General features: G+C 45.3%; 1 protein-coding gene and 1 pseudogene across 5 annotated transcripts in view; both read right to left on the reverse strand.

The window, feature by feature from the left end:
• Positions 1–494: 494 nt before the first annotated feature.
• LOC129021412 (high mobility group protein B3-like) lies at positions 495–1,390 on the reverse strand (annotated as a pseudogene).
• A 10,249-nt stretch (positions 1,391–11,639) lies between these two features.
• GGT7 (gamma-glutamyltransferase 7) overlaps positions 11,640–27,003 on the reverse strand; it is a 28,078-nt gene continuing 12,714 nt past the window's right edge. For 2 of the 5 annotated variants that reach the window (XM_054466747.2, XM_054466748.2), the window contains exons 6-15: positions 26,873–26,946; positions 26,347–26,543; positions 23,709–23,796; positions 21,687–21,814; positions 21,422–21,510; positions 19,278–19,427; positions 19,044–19,161; positions 18,120–18,257; positions 16,855–16,954; positions 11,640–12,377 (exon numbers count right to left, since the gene is read on the reverse strand). In XM_054466747.2, the coding sequence (XP_054322722.1) occupies positions 12,214–12,377; positions 16,855–16,954; positions 18,120–18,257; positions 19,044–19,161; positions 19,278–19,427; positions 21,422–21,510; positions 21,687–21,814; positions 23,709–23,796; positions 26,347–26,543; positions 26,873–26,946 (1,246 nt within the window). In that variant the 3' untranslated portion in view covers positions 11,640–12,213. The other 3 variants (XM_054466750.2, XM_063659165.1, XM_054466749.2) reach the window with 3 other exon arrangements.

The raw sequence follows: 27,003 nt of genomic DNA on the forward strand, positions 1-27,003 counted from the left end.
ATAAGGTTGTCAAGCATACTAATGAATTTATACCTATAAATGTTTAGGAGAAAGCTTAGTGCATATGATAGTCTCAACAAGCAATAGATTGAGAGAGGCTTCTGAAGAGGTGATCAGGCTATTTCATAAAATGTTTTGAGCAAGAAAAACAGTCCTAAAACATCCAGGATTGTTCTAGATTTGGACTAGAGTGAAGAAAAAGCAAATCAATTGTTCTTTGATAATTTGATTTGTATTTATTGGACTTCTACTTTCATGTGTGTCCAAATAGCCTCAAGCTTTGCAGTGATAAGACTGACAGTGAATACTTCAATGATGTCTTTAAGAAAAACAGTAACGGGGAAAAAAGAAAGAACAAAACCATCTAGAAAGTGTCAACATTTTACTGTCTGCAGGGTTCATCACAACAGTGCCAAATGACAAACTTACCACATTTAGTTGGATGAATTTTGCCCTGCAGAAGGATATCACCTTTTTTTCGAAAGGCAGTTTATTTATTCATCCTCCTTCTCCTATTCCTCCTCATTTTCTTCATCTTCTTCTTCCATCTTTTCCCAGGCAACTTTAGCAGGACCTTTTGTGCCATCCAACTTTCCTTTCGACTTATAGTCAGCAACGTCCTTCTCATACTTTTTCAGCTTTGCCACCTTAGTGACATAAGGCTGCTTTTCACTGTCATTTAAGTTATTCCACATCTCACCCAGCTTTTTTACCACATCTCCAATAGAGATGCCAGGGTTTGTGGATTTGATCTTGGGGCAGAATTCTGAACAGAACAGGAAGAATCCAGACAGTGGCCTTTTGGGGGCATTAGGATGGTTCTTGCCTCCCTTAGCTGGTCCATAATCCTTCATTTCTCTATCATAGTGTACTTTATCCGCCTTTGCCATTTAATTGAATTTAGACTCTCTCTCTCTCTTTTTTTTTTTTTTCTGAGATGGAGTTTTGCTCTTATTGCCCAGGCTGGAGTGCAGTGGCACGATCTCAGCTCACCGCAACCTCTGCCTCCTGGGTTCAAGCCATTCTCCTCCCTCAGCCTCCCCAGTAGCTGGGATTACAGGCACCCACCAACACGCCCGGCTAATTTTTTGTATTTTTGGTAGAGATGGGGTTTTACCATGTTGGTCAGGCTGGTCTCAAACTCCTTACCTCAGGTAATCCACCCAACTCACCCTCCCAAAGTGCTGAGATTACAGGCGTAAGCCACCATGCCCGGCCTAGACTTCTCTTTCCCAGACATTGTCTTCCACCTCTCAGAGCACTTTTTGGAAAATTCTGCAAAATTGACAGGGACCTCTGGGTTTTTCTTATGCTTTTCTCTGCACGTCTGCACAAAGAAGGCAAAAGCAGACATCTTGCCCCTTAGTTTCCTGGGGTCACCTTTAGCCATCCTGACTGTATTGTTCACTAGTCTTGAAGGATATCACTTTTAAGTGGACACCATTCACATGACATTGTAATTTGCAAATTTATTATGATAATTTACCAGTAGATGGCAGTAAAATGCCTTGTTATTATAGAATCTGTTCATTGTAACAATTTTCAGATATATGGAAATAAAATTCCTTGAGGAGGGGGTCACTTGCGCTTTACTATGGCGAGGCGCAGTGGCTCATGCCTGTAATCCCAGCACTTTGGGAGGTGGAGATAGGTGGATTGTGTGAGCCCAGGAATTAGAGACTAGCCAGGGCAACATGGCGAAACCCTGTCTCTACAAAAAAATACAAAAATTAGCCAATCATGGTGGCGCATCATGCCTGTAGTCCCAGCTCCATGGGAGGCTGAGATGGGAGGATCACTTGAGCCTGGGAAGCAGAGGTTGCAGTGAGCTGAGACTGCACCACTGCACTCCAGCCTGGATGACAGAGTGAGACTCTATCTCAAAAAAAAAAAAAAAAAAGGCGGGGGGCTTACTATGGGCAAGCCATAGCTTGCTCTTCAGGAAAAAAATTATTGAAAAAATGGAAGAAATAGAGTAATAATTTACATGATTTTAAAAAAATGGAAGAATATCAAGTGACCATACACACACAAAAAGGTGGGGGTGGGGGAGAAAAAAAACTTTTCAAAAATATTCTGAAATTTTAAAGCTTTTTATTAGAGTATAATATAAAGACATAAAAGTACAGAAATCATAAGTGTAAAGCCTGATGAATTTCCACAAAGCCAACACACATGTCTAAGAAACACCCAAATCAAGAAATAGAACATTCAGCCCCACAGAAACCCCTTCCAGTCATTACCCATAGCCCCCAAGGGTAAACAGTATTTTGACTTCTAACTCCATAGATTAGTCTCGCCAGGAGTTAAACTTATAGATTCGTCTACATTGTTGCGTGTAGTTGTAGCATGTTCATTTTCATTGATGGGTAGCATTTCATTATTTATTTTTTATTTTTTTGATACAGAGTCTTGCTGTCACCCAGGCTGGAGTGCAGTGGTGGGATCACAGGTCACTGCAGCCTTGACCTCCCAGGCTCAAGTAATCCTTCTGTCTCAGCCTTCCTAGTAGCTAGGACCACAGGTGCATGCCACCACACCATGCTAATTTTTGTATTTTTTGTAGAGACGGGGTTTCACCATGTTGCCCAGGTTGGTCTCAAACTCCTGGGCTCAAGTGATCCTCCCACCTCTGCCACCCAGAGTGCTGGGATTACAGATGTGAGCCACCACACCTGGCCAGCATTTTATTGTTTGAATACACCATAGTTTATCCATTCTACTGTTAATGAGCATATGGATTTCCACTTAGGAGCTATTTTATTTTATTTTATTTATTTTTTTAGAGATGGAGTCTTGCTCTATCACCCAGGCTGGAGTGCAGTAGAGCGATCTCAGCTCACTGCAACCTTCGCATCCCGGGTTCAAGCAATTCTCTGGCCTCAGCCTCCCGAGTAGCTAGGACTACAGGTGCACGCCACCATGCCCAGTTAATTTCTTTTATATTTTTTAGTAGAGACGGGGTTTCACTGTGTTGCCCAGGCTGGTCTCGAACTCCTGAGCTCAGGCAAGCTGCCTGTCTCAGCCTCCCAAAGTGCTAGGATTATAGGCATGAGCCACTGCGCCTGGCCAGAGCTTTTTTTGTTTTGTTTTGAGACGGAGTTTCGCTCTTGTTGCCCAGGCTGGAGTGCAATGGCATGATCTTGGCTCACCGCAACCCCTACCTCCTGGGTTCAAATGATTCTCCTACCTCAGCCTCCCGAGTAGCTGGGATCACAGGCGCCTGCCACCGTGCCCGGCTAATTTTTTGTATTTTTATTAGAGAAAGGGTTTCTCCATGGTGGTCAGGCTGGTCTCAAACTCCCGACCTCAAGTGATCCGCCCACCTTGGCCTCCCAAAGTGCTGGGATTGCCGGCATGAGCCACCGCACCTGGGCCGGAGTTATTTTAAATTTTACTACAATGAACATTCTTGTACATGTCTTTGGATGAACATGTGTACAATTTTTTGCTGGATAAAAACCTAGGACTAGGATTGCTGGGTCATAGAGTTTGCATTCAGCTCTTAGCTGATATTACCAAATCCTATGTCTTTTTAAAACAGCTTTATTGACAGGCTGGGCGCGGTGGCTCATGCCTGTAATTCAAGCACCTTTGGAGGCTGAGGCGGGTGGATCACCTGAGGTCAGGAGTTTGAGACCAGCCTGGCCAACATGGTGAAACCCCATCTCTACTAAAAATACAAAAATTAGCTGGGCGTGGTGGTGGGCGCCTGTAATCCCAGCTACTCGGGAGATTGAGGGAGGAGAATTGCTTGAACCTGGGAGGTGGATGTTACAGTTAGCTGAGATCCCGCCATTCCATTCCAGCCTGGGTGACAAGAGTGAAACTCTGTCTCAAAGCAAGAATCAAAAACAAACAGAAAACAATTTTCCAAAACAAAACAAAAAAACAGCTTTTGAGATATAATTGACATACTACACAATTTACTCATTTAAAGTGTATAATTCAGCCAGGTGTGTGGCTCAAGCCTATGATCCCAGCACTTTGGGAGGCTGAGTCGGTCAGATCACATATGTCCAGGAGTTCGAGACCAGGCTGGGTGACATGGTGAAACCCCATTTCTACCCAAAATACAAAAATTAGCCGGACATGGTGCTGTATGCCTGCAGTCCCAGCTATTGTGGAGACTGAGGTGGGAGGATCACTTGAGCCCAGGAGGTGGAGCTTGCAGTGAGCCGAGATTGCACTACTGTGCTCCAGCCTGGGCGACAAAGCCAGACCCTGTCTCAAAAAAAAAAAGAAAAAAAAAAGTGTATAATTTTATGGTATTTAGTGTAGTCACAGATATATGCAACCATCACCACAGTCAATTTTAGAACGTTTTCATTGACTCAGAAGAAACTCCATAATCTTTAGGTATCTCCCTCTCCCCAACCCCCCCATTCCCTCAGCCCTAAGGAACAACTAATTGACTTTCTGTCTCTATCAGTTTGCCTATTATGGATATTTCATATAAATGGAATCATACAATATGTGACCTTTTGGATTCTCTCACTTGGCACAATGTTTTCAAGGTTCATCCATATTGTAGCATGTGTCAGTATCAGTACTTTATTCTTTTTCAAAGGTGAATAATATAATATGTATTATTATATGAATATACCACATTTTGTTATCTTTTTGTCCATTGATGGACATTTGGGTTGTTTTTTACCTTTTGGTATTGTGAATAGTGCTGCTATGAACATTCATGTACAAGTTTTTCTTTGAACACCTGTTTTCAGTGATTTGGGGTTTATGACTGGGAATGGTATTGCTGGGTCGTATGGTAATTTGGTTTGTCTTATTAAAGAAATGCCAAACTGTTTTCCATAGCTGCTGTACCATTTTATATTTCCACCAACAACGTATGAAGATTCCAGTTTTTCACATCCTGAGCAACACTTGTTATTTCCTTTTAAAAAATTTATTGTTGTGGGGGCACAGTGGCTCACACCTGTAATCCCAACACTTTGGGAGGCTGAGGCAGGAGGATTGCTTGAGGCCAGGAGTTTGAGACCAGCCTGAGCCACATAGTAAGACTCCATCTTTATTTAAATAAAAGATAAAAAATAATATTTAAGTAAATAAAAAATAAAAATAATATTTATGGCCAGTCTAATTGTTGTGAAGTGGTATGTCATGGTGATTTTGACCTGTTTTAATCTACATTTCCCTAGTGATTATGATATTCAGCATCTTATCATAGACTTATCTTTGAAGAAAGGTCTGTTGAAGCCCAGGCACGGTGGCTTACACCTGTAATCCCAGCACTTTGGGAGGCCAAGATGGGAGGATTGCTTGAGTCCAGGAGTTCCAGACCAGCCTAGGCCACATGGCAAAACCCCATCTCTACAAAAAATACAAAAATTAGCTGGGCGTGGTGACATGTACCTGTAGTCCCAGCTACTCAGAGGGCTGAGGTGGGAGAATCTCTTGAGCCTGGGAGGTGGAGGTTGAGTGAGCCGAGATGGCACCACTGCACTCCATCCTGGGTGACAGAGTGAGACTCTGTCTCAGGAAAAAAAATAAAAAAGTGTCTTTTTTGTTTTGTTTTGTTTTGAGGCAGGGTTTCACTCCTGTCACCCAGGCTGAAGTACAATGGTACGATCTCAACTCAGTGCAGCCTCGATCTCCTGGGTTCAAGGGATCTTCCTGCCTCAGCCTCCCAAGTAGCTGGGACTACAGGCACGTGCCACTGCACCCAGCTAATTTTTTATATTTTTGGTATATACCGGGGGGTTTCACCATTTTGCCCAGGCTGGTCTTGAACTCCTGGACTCAAGCAATCTGCCCACCTTGGCTTCCCAAAGTATTGGGATTACAGGCATGAGCCACTGAACCCTGCCAAGAAATGTCTATTGAAGTCCTTTGCCCATATTTTAATTGAGTTGTTTGTCTTTATGTTGTTGAAGTGTTTTTAATATATTCTAGGTACTATATAAAGTACTCAGATCAGATATAAGATTGCAAATATTTTTCGCATTTTTGGACTGTCTTTTCACTCAAGATTGTCCTTTTATGTACAAAACTTTTTCATTTCAATGACATCCAATTATCTATGTTTGTTTTTGTCGCTGTGCTTTCGGTGCCACATCTAAGAAACCATTGCCAAATCCAAGGTATGAGGATTTACCCCTATATTTCCTTATAAGAGTTTTATAGTTTTAGCTCTTATATTTGGGTCTTTGATCCATTTTGAGTTACTTTTTGTATGTGGTGTGAGGCAAGGTTCAAACTTCATTTTGTGTATGTGAATATGTTAAAGAGAATATTCCTTCTTCATTGAATGATCTTGGCACCCTAGTTGAGATCAATTGGCCATAGATATATTGATTTATTTCTGGACTATCAATTATGTTCCATTGATATGTTTATCCTTATACCTACCACACTGTTTTGATTACTTTGTAGTAAGTTTTAAAATCGGGAAATGTGTGTCCTTCAACATTGTTCTTTTTCAAGATTGTTTTGGCTATTCTGAGTCCCTTGCAATTAATTCCATATGAATTTTAGGATCATCCATATTCATTTCTGCAATAAAGTGCTGCTAGAATTTCCATACAGATTGCATTGAATCTGTAGATCAATTGGGAAGTATTGTCATCTTAACAAAATTAAATCTTTCGATTCATAAACACAGAATGTCTTTACATTTATTTAGGTCTTCTTTCATTTCTTTCAACAATGTTTTATAGTTTTAATTTTTATACTTCTTTTATAAAATTTTATTCCTAAGTATTTTATTCTTTTTGATGCTTCAGTAAATGGAATTGTTTTCTTTCTTTTTTCTTTTTCTTTTTTTTTTTTTTTTAAGGGTCTCACTCTATCGCCCAGGCTGGAGTGCAGCGGCGCCATCAACCCACCTCCTGGCCTCAAGCTATTCTCCCACCTCAGCCTCCTGAGGAGCTGGGACTACAGGCACACACCACCACTGTCAGTTAATTTTTGTAGAGACAAAGTTTCACCATGTTGCCCAGGCTGGTCTCCAACTCCTAGGCTCCAGCAATCCTCCAGCCTCAGTCTCCCAAAGTGTTGCAATTCCAGGTGGGAGCCACTGTGCCTGGCCAGAATTGTTTTCTTAATTTCATTTACAGGTTGTTCATTGCAAGTGTACAAAAACTTTATACTGATCTTGTATTAGCAATCTTGCTGAACTCCTTTGTTAGCTGTCATTGTTTTCACTGATTTCTTAGGATTTTTTGTATACAAGATCATGCCATCTGCAAATAAAAATAGTTTTACTTTTTACTTTCCAATCTGGAGGCCTTTTATTTCTGTATCTTGCCTAATTGCCCGGACTAGAACATCCAGTACAATATTGAATAGAAGTAGCAAGAATGGGTATGCTCTAATCTTAGTGGGAAAGCATCCAATCTTTAACTATTAACTATGATGGTAACTGAGGGTTTTTTATATTTGCCTTTTATCATGTTGAGGAAGTTCCCTTCTATTCCTAGTTTGCTGAGTGTTTTTTGTTTGTTTGTTATCAAGAAGGGGTGGTGGATTTTGTCAGATGCCTTTTCTGCATCTATTGAGATGATCATGTTTTTTTTTATTCTACCAAAAAAATATAATGCAATACTTGATTTTTGAATAGTAAACCAAGCTTGAATTCCTAGAATGTATCCCACTGAGGCAGTGTGTACTTCTTTTTATATGTTGTTGGCTAGTATTTTGTTGAGTATTTTACATTCATGTTCATAAAAGAATATTGGTCTGTAGTTTTCTTATTATGTCTTATTTTGTTGGATTTTAATTTCAAGGTAAAACTAGCCTCACAGAATAAACTAGAAAGCGTTTCTTCCTCTTCTATTTATTGAAAGTTTTTTTTATAGAATTGGTATTAATTTTTTCAATGTTTTGTAGAAATCACTAGTGAGGCTATCTGAGACCTGGGCTTTTCTTTGTAAGTAGTTTGCTTTTTAGTGTATATTACTAAACTCTTTATTTGTTATGTATCTCCTCAGATTGTCTATTTCTTCTTGAGTCAGTTTTGGTATGTGTCTTTCTAGGAAATTTTATGTTTCATCTAAGTTATCTGATTTATTAACATACAGTTGTTCATAGTATTTCTTTATGATCCTTTTTTATTTCTGTAAGATTGTAAGTACTGTCCCATCTTTAATTTCTGATTCTAGTAATTTTGAGTCTTCTTTTTTTCTTGATCAATCTGGGACAGGTTTGTCAATTTTGTTGATTTTTTCAAAGAGCTAGGGTTTGGTTTTATTGATTTTCTCTATTGTTTTTCTATTCTCTATTTCACTAATCTCTGCTCCAATCTACCCAGTTTATGATATTTTGGTATAGCAGCCCCAATGAACTAAGACACTCTGTCACTTGAAAGACAGCCTGGGAGAGTTGGTATGACTATAGGCATGGCTCAAGCACCTAAAGATATCAGGACAAGGATCACCCAAACATCCATCAAAAGGAAACTGGTTAAACCCTTCAGTGAACTACGATGCATTATTATAAATAATGAAGTGGATCCATATATATTAACAGGGGAAAATGCCCATGCTATATTGGTAAGTTAAAAAAAAAAGGAAGTTGTAGACAGTGTGAAAATATAGTCCCATTTTTACTTTTTAAACAGAATATATGTTAGTGTACAGAAAAAAGTTGGAGGAATGTGTATTAAATTATTGACAGTGAGATTTTTGGAAAGTTTGGATTTTGAAGGGCTGGATTACAGATATATATGATATATCTATAAAGTATTTGATATTTGAAAAACTGTTACATCTGCAATCCAGTAAAATAATTTAAAAAATTTTAAAGAAGTGGCCAGGCACAGTGGCTCATGCCTGTAATCCCAGCACTTTGGGAGGCCAAGGCAGGAGAATCACTTGAGGCCAGGAGTTCAAGATCAGCCTGGGCAACATAGTGAGACCCTTGTTTCTACAAAAAATGAAAAATTAGCTGGGTGTGGTGGTATGCGCCTGTAGTCCCAGCTGCTTGGGAGTCCGAGGCAGGAGGATTGCTTGACCAAGAAAGTTGAGGCTACAGTAAACAGGGATTGCACCACTGCACTCCAGCCTGGGTGGCAGAGTAAGACCCTATCTCTAAAAAAAAAAAAAATGAAAGAAACGAAGGGGAGGGAAGGGAAGGGAAAGAAGGGGAAAGAAAGGGAGGGAAGGAAGGAAGAAAGAGAAAGAAGGAAAGTGAAAGAGAGTGAGACAGAGGGGAAGGGAAGGGGAGGGGAAGGAGAGAGGAAGGAGAGGGGAGGGGAGGGGAGGAGAGGGAAGGGAAGGGAAACATAGTCTATGGAGTGGAACAGATGGCTTTTGAATCATGGATCTGTGAAAGGAGAGGAAGGAAGGGAGAAAAGAAGAGAAAAGAAAAGAGAAAGGTAGGAAGGAAGGAAAGGAAAAGAAGAAAGAAAGAGAGAGACATAGTCTATGGAGTCAACCAGATTGCTTTTGAATTATGCATCTGCCAACTACCAGCTGGGTGATCTCTGGTAAGTTACTTCGTGTCTCTCATGTCACAATTTTCTCATCAATAAAATGGGGAATTAATACCAGCCTCATAAGAATGATCTACCTGTCTCACCAGTTTCATCTCATCTCATCATTCCCTCGAGGTGCTCTAGTGTAGGGGTCAGCACACTACTGCCCTTATAGCAGTAAAGGTCTGTTGTTGTTTTTTTTTTTTTTTTTTTTTGAGATGGAGTCTCGCTCTGTCGCCCAGGCTGGAGTGCAGTGGCGCAATCTCCGCTCACTGCAAGCTCCGCCTCCCGGGTTCACGCCATTCTCCTGCCTCAGCCTCCCGAGTAGCTGGGACTACAGGCGCCCGCCGCCACGCCCGGCTAAATTTTTGTATTTTTAGTAGAGACAGGGTTTCACTGTGTTAGCCAGGATGGTCTCGATCTCCTGACCTCGTGATCCGCCCGCCTCGGCCTTCCAAAGTGCTGAGATTACAGGCGTGAAGGGGTCTATTTTTAGAAAATAAAGTTCTGGCTGGGCGCAGTGGCTCACGCCTGTAGTCCCAGCATTTTGGAAGGTTGAGGTGGGCGGATCACGAGGTCAGGATATCAAGACCATCCTGGCTACACGGTGAAACCCTGTCTCTACTAAAAAAATACAAAAAAAAAAAAAAAAAAAAAAAAAAAAAAAGAAAAGAAAAATTAGCCAGGCGTGGTGGCTGGCGCCTGTAGTCCCAGCTACTCGGGAGGCTGAGGCAGGAGAATGGCATAAACCTGGGAGGCGGAGCTTGCAGTGAGCTCCGCTTGCAGGCAGAGCTTGCGGATCACGCCACTGCGCTCCAGCCTGGGCAACAGAGCGAGACTCCGTCTCAAAAAAAAAAAAAAAGAAAAGAAAAGAAAGTTCTATTGGAACACATTCACAGCCATCAGGATATTGTCTTACACATTGTCCATGGCTGCTTTTGCACTTCAGCAACAAAGTTGAGTAATTACTAGAGGAACCATATGACCTACAAAATCTGAAATATTTACACTCTGGTCCTTTGTAGGAAAACTCTGCCAACCCCTGCTCTAGGAAGAATATATAGGCCTTCTTTCACCTCCTAAAACATGACACATTCCTTCTCACCACAATACCTTTGAACATACTGTTCCCTTTGCCTAGAATGACATTCCCACATCCCATATCTAATCCTTTCCTGTCAATCCTATTCATTCTCATGACCTTCTCAGGGAGGCTTTTGCGGATCCTCAAACTAGATTAACTTTCTTGATATACATTCTCTTAGTATCCCTCAGAGAGCTTATTGTGATGGCAATTACCCGAATTATCTGTGCTCTTATTTCTTTAACGTTTGACTGCCCCGATAGACTGCAAACCCATTAAAAAGTCTGTCTTGGCTAGGCGCGGTGGCTCATGCCTGTAATCCCAGCACTTTAGGAGGCTGAGGTTGGTGGATCACCTGAGGTCGGCAGTTCGAGAGCAGCCTGACCAATATGGAGAAACCCTGTCTCTACTAAAAATACAAAATTAGCCAGGTGTGGTGGTGCACGCCTGTAATCCCAGCTACTTGGGAAGCTGAGGCAGGAGAATCGCTTGAACTGGGGAGGCGGAGGTTGCGGTGAGCTGAGATCACGCCATTGCACTCCAGCCTAGGTGACAAGAGTGAAACTGTCTCAAAAAAAAAAAAAGGCCTGTCTTGTTCAGTGCTGAATCTCTAGTGCCTAACAAAGTACCTGGAATGTAATGGATAGAAGAATGTACGCATGAATGATATTATCTATAAAAGGTACTTATTGTCTGATATATACTGTATGACATATACTTTATAACAAATAGTTCAACTAATAGGTGTGGAATTGGTTAAGAGCACAAATTCCAGAGTTGGACATGCTGAGATGAACCCCAGTTCTTCCATTTAATAGGTGAAGAACCTTAGACAAGTCCCTTAACCTCTTTTGGCCTGTTTCCCATCTGTAAAATAGCAATAATATTAGTATCTACTTCATGAGGCTTGCAATAAAGATTAGATGCTATATATTATAGTTATTGTTGTTATGAATTATTATTATTGGTGCATGTCTTAGTTGGACAGATATTATTATGAATCCTTCAACGTTGACTCCAGGTTACTCTTGAATCGGTTACTGGGACAGGGTGAGCCGAGGTCTCCTCTCCCACTCCCACTCTCAACCCAGTTAAATATAAATTAAACCAGAGCCATGGTTAAGCAACATTCTTTCTTTAATTCCCCTTTGCAAATGGAAGCCCCGGAGCTGGTCCCCACCCCCACCCCTACCCCATACCCTGGGGACCCCCAGATGCAAGGCCCCCACCTCACCCTGGTGGGAAAAGAGGAGCACCCCCTCCCTATGATGGTCCATTAAAAAATTCCTAGTCATTTAAGAAATGAGGCTGGGAATGGGAGAAAGGAACTGGAAGACAAGGCCCAGGTCAGGCCAGTCTGAAGATGTTGGGGTTGTGAGACCCTTGAGAAGGGTTTGCAAGCACATCCCTAAGCTCAGGGACAGCATGACTGAAGGAAGAGAGGTGACACACAGACAGACAGTCTGATTCCTCAAGGTCCTGCCTGCCTGGTTGTGGATGCTGACACTCACCACCACCACAGGCCTCCTGATGGAGAATTCTCCAGTTACTCTGGGATTGGGTTTGCTAAGCATCCCCTCTGGCCCCTGATCTGGGGCATCCCTGGGGTCCCCCTGAGACCAAACCTGGGAGAAGGAGGGACTCTGGGAACATGCAAAGTGGGGGAGCAGAGACCCCGCCCCACCCCGCTGCTCTACAGGATGGTGGCTCCAGCTGCATCTGGGCTCCGAGGGTCCTTAACAGCGATGATGAAGTTGTTGGTCCTTCGGCTGCCATGGACCCAGGATAAGACATCTACTTTCTCCACGTGGTGACCCCTGGCTTCCAGGAACTCAATCTCTTCCTCTGTGAACTCACCTGAAAACCATCCCCAACATATATACATTCAGAATGTACAGAGCACTAGGTCAAGAGTCCTAAGTCAGACCTGAGTCCTTGTCCTGGCTGCTCCACCACAGAGCTGTATGACCTTGGACAAATCACTTTACCTTGCTGAGCCTCATTTTCCTCATGTATAAATAGGGCTTATATGAGAACATGAAGTTGCAGGGACTAAAGGAGATAATGCACACACAGCACTGAACCTTGCATACAGTAAGTGATCAATATACAGTCATTCTTAATATTGAAAACAGGACAGGCCGGGTGCAGTGGCTCATGCCTGTAATCCCAACACTTTGGGAGGCTAAGGTGGGAGGATCACTTGAGCCCAGGAGTTTGAGACTAGCTTGGGCAATATAGGGAGACCCCATCTCTACAGAAAATTTAAAAATTAGCTGAGCGTGGTGGTACACGCCTGTAGTCCCGGATACTCAGGAGGCTAAGGTAGGAGGATGACCGCTTGACCCTGGGAGGCACAAGTTGCAGTAAAGTAAGCTGAGATTGCACCACTGCACTCCAGTCTGGGCAAAAGAGCAAAACTCTGTCTCCAAAAAAAAAAAAAAAAAAAGAAAAGAAAAGAAAGAAAATGGAAGGAAGGAAAAGAGGGAGGGAGGGAGGGAAAAAAAGAAAAAGGGGCTTTGTGCGTCTTCATCTCCACCTGCCAAAGTCAAGCTGCCATCATTACTTGCCAGGATTTCTGCATAATCCACTAACTGGTCTCCCTGCTTCCAGCCCTCCCTTCCTTCCTTACTGGTCTCCCTGCTTCCAGCCCTCCCTCCCTTCCTCCCTCCCTTTCTTTCTTTCTTTCTTTTTTTTTGAGGCGGAGTCTCACTCTTGTTGCCCAGGCTGGAGTGCAATGGCACAATTTTGGCTCACCACAACCTCTGCCTCCCAGGTTCAAGCGATCCTGCCTCAGCCTCCCCAGTAGCTGGGATAACAGGCATGCGTCACCATGCCCGGCTAATTTTCTTTTTTTTTTTTTTTTTTTGGTAGAGATGGGGGTTTATCCATGTTGGTCAGGCTAGTCTCGAACTCCTGACCTCAGGTGATCTGCTCACCTCGGCCTCCCAAAGTGCTAGGATTACAGGCGTGAGCCACCGCGCCTGGCCCCCTGGCTTCTTATAGCCTGTTCAAACAGCAGCCAAGGGGATCCTTTTAAACCATTAGTCAGACTTTGTCACTTCCCCTGCTCAAAGCCCTCCAACAGCTTCAAAGGAATTTAGAATAAAATCCAAAGTCCTTACCAAGGTGCCTCTAAGCCCAACATTGTTTGGGACCTTGCTACCTCTCTAAATTCCTCCCCTCATTTCCTTCTGTTTCTCACCTTGCTTAACTGTATTCCAGCCACATTGACCTCCTTGCTGTCCCTTTAGAAGGCCAAACATGTTTCCACTTCAGTGCCTTTGTACTTACTGTTCTTTCTGCTTGGAATGCTCTCCTAGAAAGTCACACTGCTGGCCCCCTTACTGCAGTCCAGTCTTTGGCACCTCTTCAAGAATTTCTTCCACCATTACCTAAAACAGCAGTCCCTACCATCTTTACCTTGTTTGGTTTTCTTCTAAAGTACTTACTGCTACCTGTATTTGTTTATTTATTTACTGTGTCTCCCTCCACTAGATTATAAGCTTTTTGAAGGTAGGAACGTTGTCTTGTTTGCTGTTGATCCCCAGTGCAGGGCCAATACATAGTAAATATTGAGCAGATACTTACTAGATAGATGAACAAATCCCCATCCCATTGGATAAGTTCAGGCCCTCATCATCTCTTGCCTGGGCCATATCCCAGCTGCTTCTCATATTTCCCTGACTTAAATTCTCCTCCTCTCAATCTACCTCCCCTAAATAAGACAAATCAGGTCATGTGTCTCCCCTTCTCAATTGGATAATCTTAAGGCTGACCTCTGTGATAAGCCCTGTAACTCCACATCCTACCGCTTCTCAATAAAGATCTAGTCGTCTTCTTTCCCTAATAGGAAGACTTTTGGTAGCTCTTGAGATGAAGACCCAATCTTGAATAGCATTAAATCACTTAATCGAAAATCTATTTCCTTTGTGGTTCACTTTCAATCCTTTTGATTATGGCAAGGAACAAGTTTCAGTCTGCTCTCTAACGCTTCCTAATCTCCTTCTTTAATGGAGAAAGCAGTCTCAGAGCCTTCCATGGGCAACAATATTTAACTAAAAACTACACATATCTATTTGTATAGCTAACAAATAGATGATAGCTATTTGTCATCTATTTGTGGCAAATGATGTCATTTTTCCATTTGTAATTATGATATAAGGTCTATTTTAAAAATACATTTAGGGCCGGGCACGGTGGCTCACGCCTGTAAATCCAGCACTTTGGGAGGCCGAGGCAGGCGGATTACTTGAGGTCAGGAGTTTGAGACTAGCGTGACCAACATGGTGAAACCCCATCTCTACAAAAATGCAAAAATTAGCCGGGTGTGGTGGCATGTGCACCTGTATTCTCAGCTACTTGGGAGGCTGAGGCACGAGAATCGCTTGAACCCAGGAGGCAGAGGTTGAAGTGAGCTGAGATTGCACCACTGCACTCCAGCCTGGGTGACAGAGTGAGACTCTATCTCAAAAAAATAATAACATAAAATACATTTAGGCTAAAAAGGAAGTTCATTTAGAGAGACATGTACATATTGGTTTAGATGGTTTGCAATGTGGCAAAAGTCACAAAGGTGCTGGGTAAATTGAGAACTCTGGGAAACAACAGCTAGCCTCCTGGCCGCTCTCTGAGCCATTCATTCTGGTTTTTGCCTAGGCTGTTCCTCCTGTCCAGAATGTCCTTTACCTCCACATTCCAAATTCCTACTCATACTTCAAAGCCAAGCTACTTGTCACCTCCTCCATAAAGCCTCCCCAGGGCCTCAGGTAGATGAACTTTCCCTTCACCAAGCCCCCACTCCTTATAACTCCATCTTACACTAAGGCCCTGAAGGCAAGATTGGGCTGAGCCCAAATAACTTAGCACAGAGCCTCACATTCAACAGAGACCAGCAGATATTTGTTGAACAAAATTCAATTTCAAGTATGTGGCCTTGTCATCTATCAGCTGGGATCCAAGTCTCGCTGGCCAACCACAGGATGTGATCGTTGAAGATCGCGGTCTCTGCTTCTAATGTGATTCAGTCCAGGAGATATCAAGAGCTGTGCAGTAAAGAATAGAGTCTTTGGTATCAGCCAGGTGTATGTCCTAATTGAAGTTCTGCCACTTAGTGGTTGATCTTTGACTAGTTTATAACTTTTGTGAGCCTCAGTTTCTTCCTCTATAGAATAGGGATAATAATATTGAACAGGCAAGGACTGTGTCTCAATCAATTCTGTATTCTTTTGGACTAGTGTCATATTAATACATTGTCTGTTATAATAAAAACTCCTCAAAGGTGCAGATACTTTCCTGTTCATAAAATTCAGCTGCGCCAAAATTAAGCCCTTTTCTTAGAGGAAAGTCCATCTCCTCACCATAAGGTCCATGATCTGGCACCTGCCTGCCTCTCTGATCTAATTTCATTCTTGCTTACCTTGGTCTCCTTTTTAGTCCTCAAACTCACCAAACCCACTCCTGCCCTGAGTTCTTTGTACTTGCTCCCCTGACCTACAAAGCTCTGCACCAATTCTTTGTATAGTGGGCTCTCTCTTACTTTTTTTTTAGGAGATAGGATCTCACTCTGTTACCCAGGCTGTAGGACAGTGGCGTGATCTTGGCTCACTGTAACCTCTGCCTTCCTGGTTCAAGCAATTCTCCTGCCTCAGCCTCCCGAGTAGCTAGAACCACAGGCACGCACCCTGCCTGGCTAATTTAAAAAAATTTTTTTTATAGAGACAGGGGGGTGGGGGGGGGTCTCACTATGTTACTGAGGCTGCTCTTGAACTCTTGGCCTCAAGCGATCCTCCCACCTCAGCCTGGGATTATAGGTCTGAGCCATTGCACCCAGTTTCTTTCTCACTCTTTAGATCTCAGCTTAAATGCCACCAAAGAGAAGTCTTCCTTGATCATTGAGTCAGCCCTATTATATCACCCTGCTTTGACAGTTGGCAGAGCACTTATTTGTCTCATATTTCTTTGATGACTTATTTTCTTGTTTGCCTGTAAATGCAGAATCCCCAGCACCTAGGATGATGCCCGGAACACAGTACGTGTTCAATACAAACTGTTGAGTAAATGAAAGTTTGAAGAATGAACAACTGTGTCTTATTTTACAAATGAGAAAACTGAGGCTCAGAGTTGAGACATGGATTTCCCAGGGCCACACAACCAGGAAATGGCAAGACTGGTTCCAATCCCCAGATCGTTCACTGCTCCAATAGGAATTTGCCAAATAAAACCAAACTTCACTGGCAGTTGGTGCTGGCTGAGGCATGGACACCCTTGGGAGGAGTCCTTTCTCTACCTGTCCCTGTGCCCCCGCCCCACGAGGTCTCTGATCTGCACTCACTGTCCACCTGCAGGAGGTTGGACTGCAGGTCCGGGTGTAGGCGGCCGCGGGCCAGGCTGTCACTCAGGTTCCGGTTCAAGGTCAGGACATTCAGCAGAACCTGTGGTAGCCAAGGTACAGAAAAATCAGGGCTGTCCCGGGGTGATGGTCCAGGATTCCTCAGCTCTCACCCTTGGTCCAGGCTCCTTAGTCTTGAGAATTCTTACACCGGGTGTCATCTGAGCCTCCTAACAGCCCTGGAAGACAGGCAGGCCTGTGATGACTGTTCCCATTTCACAGAGAGGGAAAGTGAAGGCCAGCAAGGGAAATGACTTACTCCAGAGTTTAGAGGAAGCCAGGGAAGACACAACACTAGAACCAAGTCTCTTTAATCTAGCCCAGGGCTCCCTTCTTTTCTCTCTGCATAGGGCAGTTAATAGCTAGGAGTGGTCTAGAGCACAATGTGGGTGCCTTTAACTTAGTGATTCGGAGTGTGCGTAGGCTCTGGAACCAAACTGCCTCCCTGCTCTTTCTTGCTGAAGGTACTTGACCTAAAGTCTTAACCTCTCTGGGCTGCAGTTTCCTTATTTATAAAATAGAAATAAGGATTCTCCCCAGAACTGGGAAGGTTAAAATGGTTAACACACATAACACAGTGCCCAGCACTTAGTACGAACTCTTTAAATGTTAGCTATTATTACTATTTCCATTTTAAAGATGAGGAGACTGAGGTTCAGAGCTGTTAAGTGAATGCTCCAGCATCACAGTTACAAATTGGTAGCACTTGGGCCAGAACCCAGGAGTGTCTGATTCCAGAACTCAAGATTGTTAACTCACCACCTGCCAAAATAGGTGCCTGGCATATATATCAGGTTCTCAAGACATTCATGGAGCCATTCTGAGGTACTCTGGAGAAAAGCAGGCCCTTCCTTTCAAATCCCACCCTAAAGAGGGCTGGTTGTTTATTCAGATGCCGGGTAGAGGTATAATGAGACTTGAGGTTAATAGAACCCAGGCCACCCAGATGCTAACCCCACTTTTCAATCTACTGACCCTGCCATTTCCCCTGCAACCGGGAAAGACAGGGAGCATCAGGGCTCCATTTTCACTAAGAAACTCAGCGCAGCCCATGTCCACATTGCCCAGGATGCGCCTGGCACAAAGCAGCCTCAGCCCATGTTTGACGCATGAGGAATGGAAACAAGCCACAGATATGACAGGTGTCTGCAGTCTAGGCCACAGCTTGGCTCCCGGCTGAAAAAGGCCAACCATGGTGTAAACCTCACCTGTGTGAGGCCGCTGAGGCCCCGTGCAGCTCCATTGGCCCCCAGAGCGAGGTAGGTTCCACAGAGCCCCTCCGCGGGTCGGACCACTGTGGGCAGCAGGAAAGAGAGTGGCCGCTTCCCTGGCTGCACTGAATTCTCCTGTTGTTAGAGGACAGAGACCACAAGGGGCAGGTGGGGTGGGACAAGACCGGGAAAGGGCCCCTCCACAACCCTTCCAACTGCTCTCCCTCTTCCACATCTTCCACAGGCCCAGTTTTCCTGGGAGACTGGTCCCTTCCCAGACAGCAGTTTGCTCTCTGTGAAACGGGTAGGGTGCCTGGATGGGTGGGGTGGATGGGGGAGTGATAAGTACATCCACTGAGCTATGAGGCTGCTATGGGTCACAGGAGAAAGGACTAAGCCAAGAAAGATGGCAATGGAGAAGAACAGGATAACCCCACCCTGATCATCTCTATGTGTCTTTGCCCTGCTGGGGCCCCAGATTGTGGGGTGTAAGAGTGCTGATTTTTAACTAGATAAAAATTATTAAATCCTTCCTCCTTGGGTCCCTCTTTGGTGCCCAGCCATAGGGCTGAGCCCCATCAGCTCAAGCTCACATAGTCACAGACCACTAGTGCTGGAAAATGCCCAAAACATCAAATAGGAGCCAAAACCCTCATTGTACAGGTGAAGAAATTACCCAGAGAGGGCAAGATCTTCACAAGGTCACACAGTAAGACAGTGACAGAATGGGACAAGAGTTCTTCAGACCCACCAGGCTCCATGTCCCAGACTTAGCAGTGCTAGGGATGAGGTGAACATCTTCTTTAGGCTTCCTTATACTAGAAGATTCTGGAGAAAGTAGGGAGAAAGGGGCAGCCATGCCATTGCACCTCCTACCTATAGGCCTCAGGGTCCCCAGGGAAGCAGGGAAGCAAATCCTACCAGGCTGGGTGCAGAGTGGTTAGCTGTCCGGTTGGGCCAGGAGAAGTCCAGCATCTGGCTGTTGAGCAGGATCCCCGAGGGGGTGATAAGGCCACTGCCAAAGGGCTGGTTCAGGGAGCTGGGGGCCGAGGTGGGGTTGGGTGAGCCCTGGCCCATCTTCACCTCTACCCAGCCCCCACCCCCTCTTGGTTCAGAGGATCCCTTGTTCCAAGTTCTGAGTCTGAGCTGGCATACCTAACCATGGCCACAATAAAGTCATCAGGTCCCATGATCAGCACCTGGGCAGCTGTGGGAGCTCCATCTAGTTCATAGACAGGCAGGAGTGGAGCAGGGGCTGCCTGGGAGTCATTGATATGGCCCCGGAGGTAGGCAGCCTCCACCTTGCTGAAACGACAAGGGGTGGGAGATGAGCAAACAACAGGCTCTCAATACACCCCACCTACCTCACTTTTGTGGTGTTTGTGTAATTACTTGATGAAATCTACCTCCCTCACTGGACTACTAGGTCTATGAGTGCAGAAGCTCATTAATTGCACATAAGAAATACCCAGAAAATTGCTGTTGAATGAATTTATTTAGGTATTATTTAGATTCTTTTCTGGAACCAACTTTTATTTAATGTTTAAATCAGGAGCCTTTTAGTTATCTGACTTCTTAATCCTTTCTATGAAAGTGCCTGGTGCATAATGGATGATCAGAAAATATTTGCTTTGAATTAACAAACTGGATTCATTTAAACTAATATTTGTAGTCTAAAGTTTTATTAAGACTTTAGTTGGGGGAAGATTTTGTATATGAGGATTTTTTTTTTTTTCTTTCTAATGAGATAGAGTTTTGCTCTGTCACACAGGCTGGAGTGCAGTGACGCTGTCTCAGCTCATTGCAACCTCTGCCTCCCAGGTTCAAGTGATTCTCCTGCCTCAGCCTCCCGATTATCTGGGATTACAGGCACCTGCCACCACACCTGGCTAATTTTTTTTTTTTTAGTAGAGACGGGGTTTCACCATGTTGGCCAGGCTGGTCTTGAACTCCTGACCTCAAATGATCCACTCGCCTCGGCCTCCCAAAGTGCTGGGATTACAGGCATGAGCCACCACGTCCAGCCAGGATCTTTACTTTCTTTTAGAGTTTTTTCCCAAGGCACAGAGTAAGTGCTCAATAACTATTTACTGGATGAACTGGTTGAATAGATTTCATATAGGGGTGTGTGTGTGTGTGTTTGTGTGTGTGTGTGTTTTAGAGCAAAGTTTGCATTGATCTTAGAAACAATATGTAATGCTCCAGACTTAAAAATTCAACTGAGGTGGGAGGCTGAAGCAGGAGAATTGCTTGAACCTGGGAGGCAGAGGTTACAGTGAGCCGAGATCATGCCACTGCACTCCAGCCTGGGCGACAGAGCGAGACTCCATCTCAAAAAAAAAAAAAAAAAAAAAATTCAACTGAGGGTTTCTTAACTATGTGTTGGATTATCCATAGCTGATTAGATAATAAGTTACCAAAGATTCCTTGAAGACATTTATTCAATTTTCAACCAAAAAAAGCTTTACATGTATGATTTTGTTTAGTCCTTACCACAACCTTACAAGGTTGATACCATTATTGTTAAGCCCCCTTGTAGAAACAGATGTAGAGAGTTTAAACCACTTGCCCAAGGCTGCACAGCTAGCGAAGAGTCACGCTGGAATTTGAATGGAGGCAGTCTCACCAGAGCCCACAACCTACTACTATGTTATGTTGCTAATGAAGCTGTATTCCCACCACCTTCAGTATTTGCTTGGAGACTGTTTGTTTGTTTGTTTTTGGAGACAAAGTCTCACTCTGTCACCCAGGCTGGAGTGCAGTGGCATGATCTCGGCTCACTGCAACCTCTGCTTCCCGGGTTCAAGTGATTCTCCTGCCTCAGCCTCCTGACTAGCTGGGACTACAGGCACGCACCACCACGCCTGGCTAATTTTTGTATTTTTAGTAGAGGCAGGGTTTCACTATGTTGGTCAGGCTGGTCTCAAACTCGTGACCTCAGGTGATCCACCCGCCTTGGCCTCCCAAAGTACTGGGATTACAAGCGTGAGCCACTGTGCCTGGCCTCTGTTTGGTATTGAGCTTTCTTTCCCTACTCAAAAGGAGGAGCAGATGGGCTTACATAGGTGCTATGCTAGCCTCAAAAAAATTTAAGAGCCACATGAAGTAGGCCCACTCATTGTGCTGATAGGAAAGGTGAGGTGCAGGGAGAGGCACCCAGTGTCACGTTGTGAGTTGGGGTTGAGCTGAAATTGACTTAGGACTTCAGGCCTTTATTGCTATACCAGCTTCTTTTCTCCTGACCTTTTCCCCACACCCACCACCGCCTCTGTAGCCCCCAGGTCCTGCCCAAGACCCACCTGAGCATGTCATCCATGCTCTCAGTGATGGTAGAATCATAGACGGGATCTCCCAGTCTGCTGGCCAGGGCTAATGCAATCTTCAGGGTCTGAAAATACAGCAGGGATATGGAAGAGGCTGCCAGGCCCCTCCCAGCACCCACACCCAGTGGATTTTCGTGTGTGAGAAAACTTGGAGGTGATTTAGTCCTGCCCTATGGCAGTACCCAATCTCCCCACTCCTAATATCCCTAAATCCAGGGAAAGGCGGAGGGGTCAGCCTTACCTCTGCCACCCAGTGAAGAGCCTGTTCTCGGGATACCAGGCTGGTGAGATTGAAGCCCTCCAGGATGTTGAGAGCACTGATGAGGGCAGGGCCCGTGTGCGGGGGTGGGGGACTAAGAACCAGGTGGCCTGAAAGGACAGGAAGTGACTGATGGCAGGGTAGGGGTCAAGGCACCTTCACATCCCACATCCCATCTCCACATTCCACCATCACACACACTGAGACCACTGTGCTGAACTCCCTCACCAGATGGGGAAACTGAAGCATTGAGAGGCAAAGAGACTCATTCAAGTTCACATGGCAAGTCAAGGGCAGGGCCGGGACTTGAACTCAGAACACTGGTCTTCAGTTTCCTCTGCCATTTGAGAAAACTAAGGCTCAAGAGGGCTGTGGCTTGCCCAGAGTCACACTGCAGGCTATCAGCAGAGCACAGCAGAAACAGGTGACCAGATATCCATATTCCTGGCCTGTCATGTGTCTCCTTTCAGCTCTCCCATAGGCCAGGATACTATCCATGACTCCTGATGGTCTCATCCAGCCCCAAACTTCTTGGCAGCAGCAACCTTCTCTTCCTATTCTGTTACTAGATGTTTGGACATCAAAGGAATAATAGCTGATGCATAACGCTAACACTAACTCATTTAGTCCTCACAGTGGCTACTGTTATCACACATATTTGATAGGTCCAGAAACTGTGGTACAGAGAGACAAGGGGAATCCAGAGCACTCAAGGTACTAGCATTGTTGAGACAACCCAGGCTGGGAAGGGGAAATGGAAAATCTATATTCAGTGCATGCTCTGATCAGGGCAACTTCCTACATCATCTCATCAAATCCTTATGGGCATCCTAAGATGTAGGCACTATTATTATTTCCATTTTAAGGAGGGAACCAAGGCTCAGAGTGGGAAGTAGCTTGTTCAAGGTAAATGGCACAGTTGGTACTCAAACCCAGGTCTTCCTAGCTCCAATGCTACGCTTGTTCCTTTTTTTTCTTTTCTTTGTGTGTGTGTGTGTGTATGTGTGTGAGATAATGGTCTCACTCTGTCACAAAGGCTGTAGTGCAGTGGCACAATCATGCTCACTGCAGCCTTGACCTCCCAGGCTCAAGCAATCCTCCCATCTCAACCTCCTGAGTAGCTAGGACTACAGGTACACCACCACGCCTGGGTAATTTTTTAATTTTTTATAGAGACGGTGTCTCACTATGTTGCCCAGGCTGGTCATGAACTCCTGGGCTCAAGTGATCCTCCTGCCTCAGCCTCCCAATGTGCTGGGGTTATAGGCCTGAACCACTGCACTCAGCTGATATGCTCTTTCCATTGCTTCATATTCCACTGCCTCTGGCAGAGGAATCAGGTTGGAGATTGAAGCATGGAAAGTTGAACTCAGAGAAACCCTTTCCTGGGGCTTGATGTGATCTGGCTCTCCTAGAAGGGAAAGAACCTGAGAATCTTCTGAGAAATCCAGCACCTACCACCTTGGGTTCAGCAAACATGGACCCCACCCATGTCATAAGCTTGGTTTTCTGGGTTCCCTGTTGGTTTTCTTGAGTTTGGACAGTTAAGTTATGTTCCCTCCTTGGGCCTCAATTTCTTTTTGGCACAATGAGGAGCTGGGTTTATGACTGTCCTGAATGGTTCATTCGACCATGAAGCTTGGATGGACTTTGTCTTTAAAATTCTTAGGAAGTACAGGGCAGTGACAGTGCTGCTGGGGAAAGGGCGGAGGCAACACAGAGCCAAAATCAAGAAAACCTATGGCCAGAACCCCAACTTCCAGGTCGGACCCTTTGATCAGGTCCACCCCCCAATATCCTAAATACTTGGGGTAACTGACCCCACAGCTACTTTTCAGAAGGTGGGCTGGCTCTGGTTTGCTTCAACAGTTGACTGCCCAGGTAGCTCACTGCCTTAGTTTCTCTCCTGTGAAATGGAGAGGAAGTCTCTAGGCCAAAACAATGTGGCCATGGACTGGGAGGCTTCTCCTGAGTGGGGACCCTGGGAGCCGGGGGAGAGGTCACCTCTGTACACGCCACACACAGGCTTCTCCACAAGGGCGCTGTAATTGCTGAAGTCCTCTTCAGTTATGACACCCCCTGCGTGCTGAGCCTGGAGGGAAGAGAATGAGAGAATGACCTCCCACCACTGTGGCATGGTGGTTTTGGCCTATAATACATGTTTGGATCACAGACAGATCAGCTGTTTATAACTTCTGTGCCTTCTGCAACCCCCATCGTGGCCTTTAGAGACCCCATTATCTCTAGACACCTCAGGAAAAAGGAAGGGGGAAAAGCACTAACATTGAGCACCTATCATGTGCCAGGCATTACACTGGGTACATTCCATGAATGACCTCCTTAGCTTGCCATTCAAGACTTTTTGTGATCTGGCCCCAGCCTACCCCTCCCACCTCATGTCCTGCTGTTCTCCAGTGAGCTCTATGCAGCTGCAGAGTGACCTGCAGTTCCTGAACTCATGCCTTTGTGCCTTTGTACCTGCTGCGCTCTCTGCCTATGTAAAAGGAAGGTTTTCCACTTATGGCACACTTGCCTAGGAGATATCAAAACTGAATGCTGCATCTCACCACAACCAACTAAAGCCACTAGAAAACCATGACTTTGAGTGATCCTAGAAGGACTGACCCTTATTGGACATAACCAAGCCCTCATTATTGACCAATGAACCAATCTTGTACAAACCAACGGGCTCATTCCATCCTATCCAGTGTGCTGTCAACCCTAAATTAGCATAACCACTCTGAATCCTTTCCTTTTTTGTACTTTATAGTACTTGAAACCCTTGATTTATCTATCTTCAGAGAATTACACATTGATTTTTTTTTTTTTTTTTGGAGGCAGGGTCTCATTCTGTCGCCCAGGCTGGAATGTGTGGCACCATCATGGCTCACTGTAGCCTCAACCTTCCCAGACTCAGATGATCCTCCTGCCTCAGCCTCCTGAGTAGCTGGGACTACAGGCACATGTCACCACATCTGGCTAATGTTTGTATGTTTTGTAGAGATGGGGTCTCACTATGTTGCCCAGGCTGGTCTCAAACTCCTGAGCTCAAGTGATCCACCCATCTTGGCCTCCCAAAGTGCTGGGATTACAGGCGTGAGCCACCATGCCTGGCCCATTTGAATTTTTGAGTTCCTTTTTCTGGCAAGTTAATAAACTCAACTTTGGGTTTCTTTTTGTCAAAGATCTGATGGTCTTTGTTACAATCTCCTGCATTCCCTTTGCCACCTCCAGGAAAGGGCATACAACCCAGGCCTGGCCAACTGGGGCATTCCCTTCTGTGCCACAGTGATTGATTTGGGAATAGTCATGAAACCTGTGATGAGCTAATAAGACACAACCTGGAGGCTTTTGCTGGAATTACTGGAAAGGAGAAATGCTCCTTCTCTGGGATAGCTTGCTGGAAGGATGGCCTGATAAGGGCTGGTGGGGAGCAGGTGGAAAGGATCTGAGAGTGAATCCAAACAAAGGAAAGTAGAGTTGAGAGAGAGAGAAAGAGAAAGAGGGAGAGAAAATCCTAACACAGTGGATTGATAATCTGGACACAGAAGAATCTAAAGCCAGTAATCTCCTGGACTCTCCAGTTAAGTCTGTTTGAGTCTATCGCCACATCCAGTGCCCAGCATAGGGCTTGGCACAGAACAGGCACTCTGTGAATGTTGAATGAATAACAGACCTATTTAATTCCCACAACCATATGGCAGAGACAGATATAATCATCCCCATTGCTCAGATGAGAGAACCACTGAGTTGGTCTATGCATCCTTACCATGAACATAATTTTCCATTAGGACTTTTGCACTATTAATGACAGTTCTCACACCTGTTACTGCCTGAGACTGGGACTCTTTGGGATTGGATGGTAAACTTCTGTGTCAATCTCCCCAGTCTTGATACTCAACAATGAAAGAGGTACTTCCCTCAGTCCCTAGAAAACCCAAAAGCAGGGAAGGATTGTGAGCTTAGGGAAGCTAAGGCCGATACTGGGTCTCCACCAGGCCTGGGAGGGACATGACAAGCCCCTGCACAGGCTGGCATCACCCCTGAGAAGCCCAAAGGTACCTCTGAATCAAGACAGAACACTTCTGGCTAGGCATGGGGGCTCACACATGTAATCCCAGCACTTTGGGAGGCCAAGACAGGTGGATCTCTTGAGGTCAGGAGTTCGAGACCAGCCTGGCCAACATGGTGAAACCTCATCTCTACTAAAAATACAAAATTAGCTGGGCGTGGTGGTGCACACCTGTAATCCCACTTACTCGGGAGGCTGAGGCAGGAGACTCACTTGAACCTGGGAGGTGGAAGTTGCAGTGAGCCAAGATCGCACCACTGCACTCCAGCCTGGGTGACACAGCGGGACTCCGTCTCAAAAAAAAAAAAAAAAAAAGACAACACTTCCATCATCCCAGGAGGTTTTTCATGTCATATCCCAGTCAGCTCCTCCCAGCCCCACCAACCACTGATCTGATTTCTGTCACTAGAAGTTAGTTTTGACTATTCTAGAATTTCAAAGGAACATAATCCACGTAAATAATATAGAAAGAAAGGGAGGGAAGGAAGGAAGGAAGGAAAAAATGCGGACGCGGATGTCCTGCAATAGGGACCTTGGGGCATGCCCCACCCGCACAACATGAGCACTTACCTCGGCCACCATCTCCAGTGTGAGGTTGCCACCTGCGTAGAAGGCAGCCGGGCCGGAGGTGCCAAGTACATCCAGCACCTCAGCCAGGTCGGGCCGATGCAGCAACGAGCCAGGTAGTGGCGGGCGGCCCGATGGCAGGAATGTCTCCCGGAAGCGCTCGGACATGTTGGGTGGCAGCTGTTCAGCCAGGGCACGGGCTAGGGGCAGGGACGGGAGGCTGGGCAGGGCGGGGCGCCAGGACTGGACCGGATGAGACGCGCAATAGGTGGGGTAGATGGGGGCTGAGTGGCCCACCCTAAGTGCCCTGACCCCCAGGAGCCTGTTAAGCACGAGGCAGGGATGTCTAAGGGCCCTTCCCAGACCCCCTCGTTTGAGGCCGCCTCCAGGTGAGGGTGGGATAAGGTGGGGAGGGGGTCTGAGGAGCAAACTGGAAGAGAGGGCCTCTCTGGCTTGGGCTCCAAATCTCAAAGATTCTACCCTTCTCCATCAACCTCATGTCTCTCCCAAATCCCCAGGCCCCACTGACCTAGATCATGAGTCACGTTGAAGCCATCTTGGGCCACAGCTGCTGCGAAGGCCAGGACTTGGGACCATGGCAGCCTGGGGGGGCCGGAGAGCAGGGGGTGGAGGAGGTCCTGGGGGAAGGAGGAGGGGTCC

This window comes from Pongo pygmaeus, chromosome 21 (genome assembly GCF_028885625.2).
Source record: "Pongo pygmaeus isolate AG05252 chromosome 21, NHGRI_mPonPyg2-v2.0_pri, whole genome shotgun sequence".
In the NCBI taxonomy this organism is placed as follows: domain Eukaryota; kingdom Metazoa; phylum Chordata; class Mammalia; order Primates; family Hominidae; genus Pongo; species Pongo pygmaeus.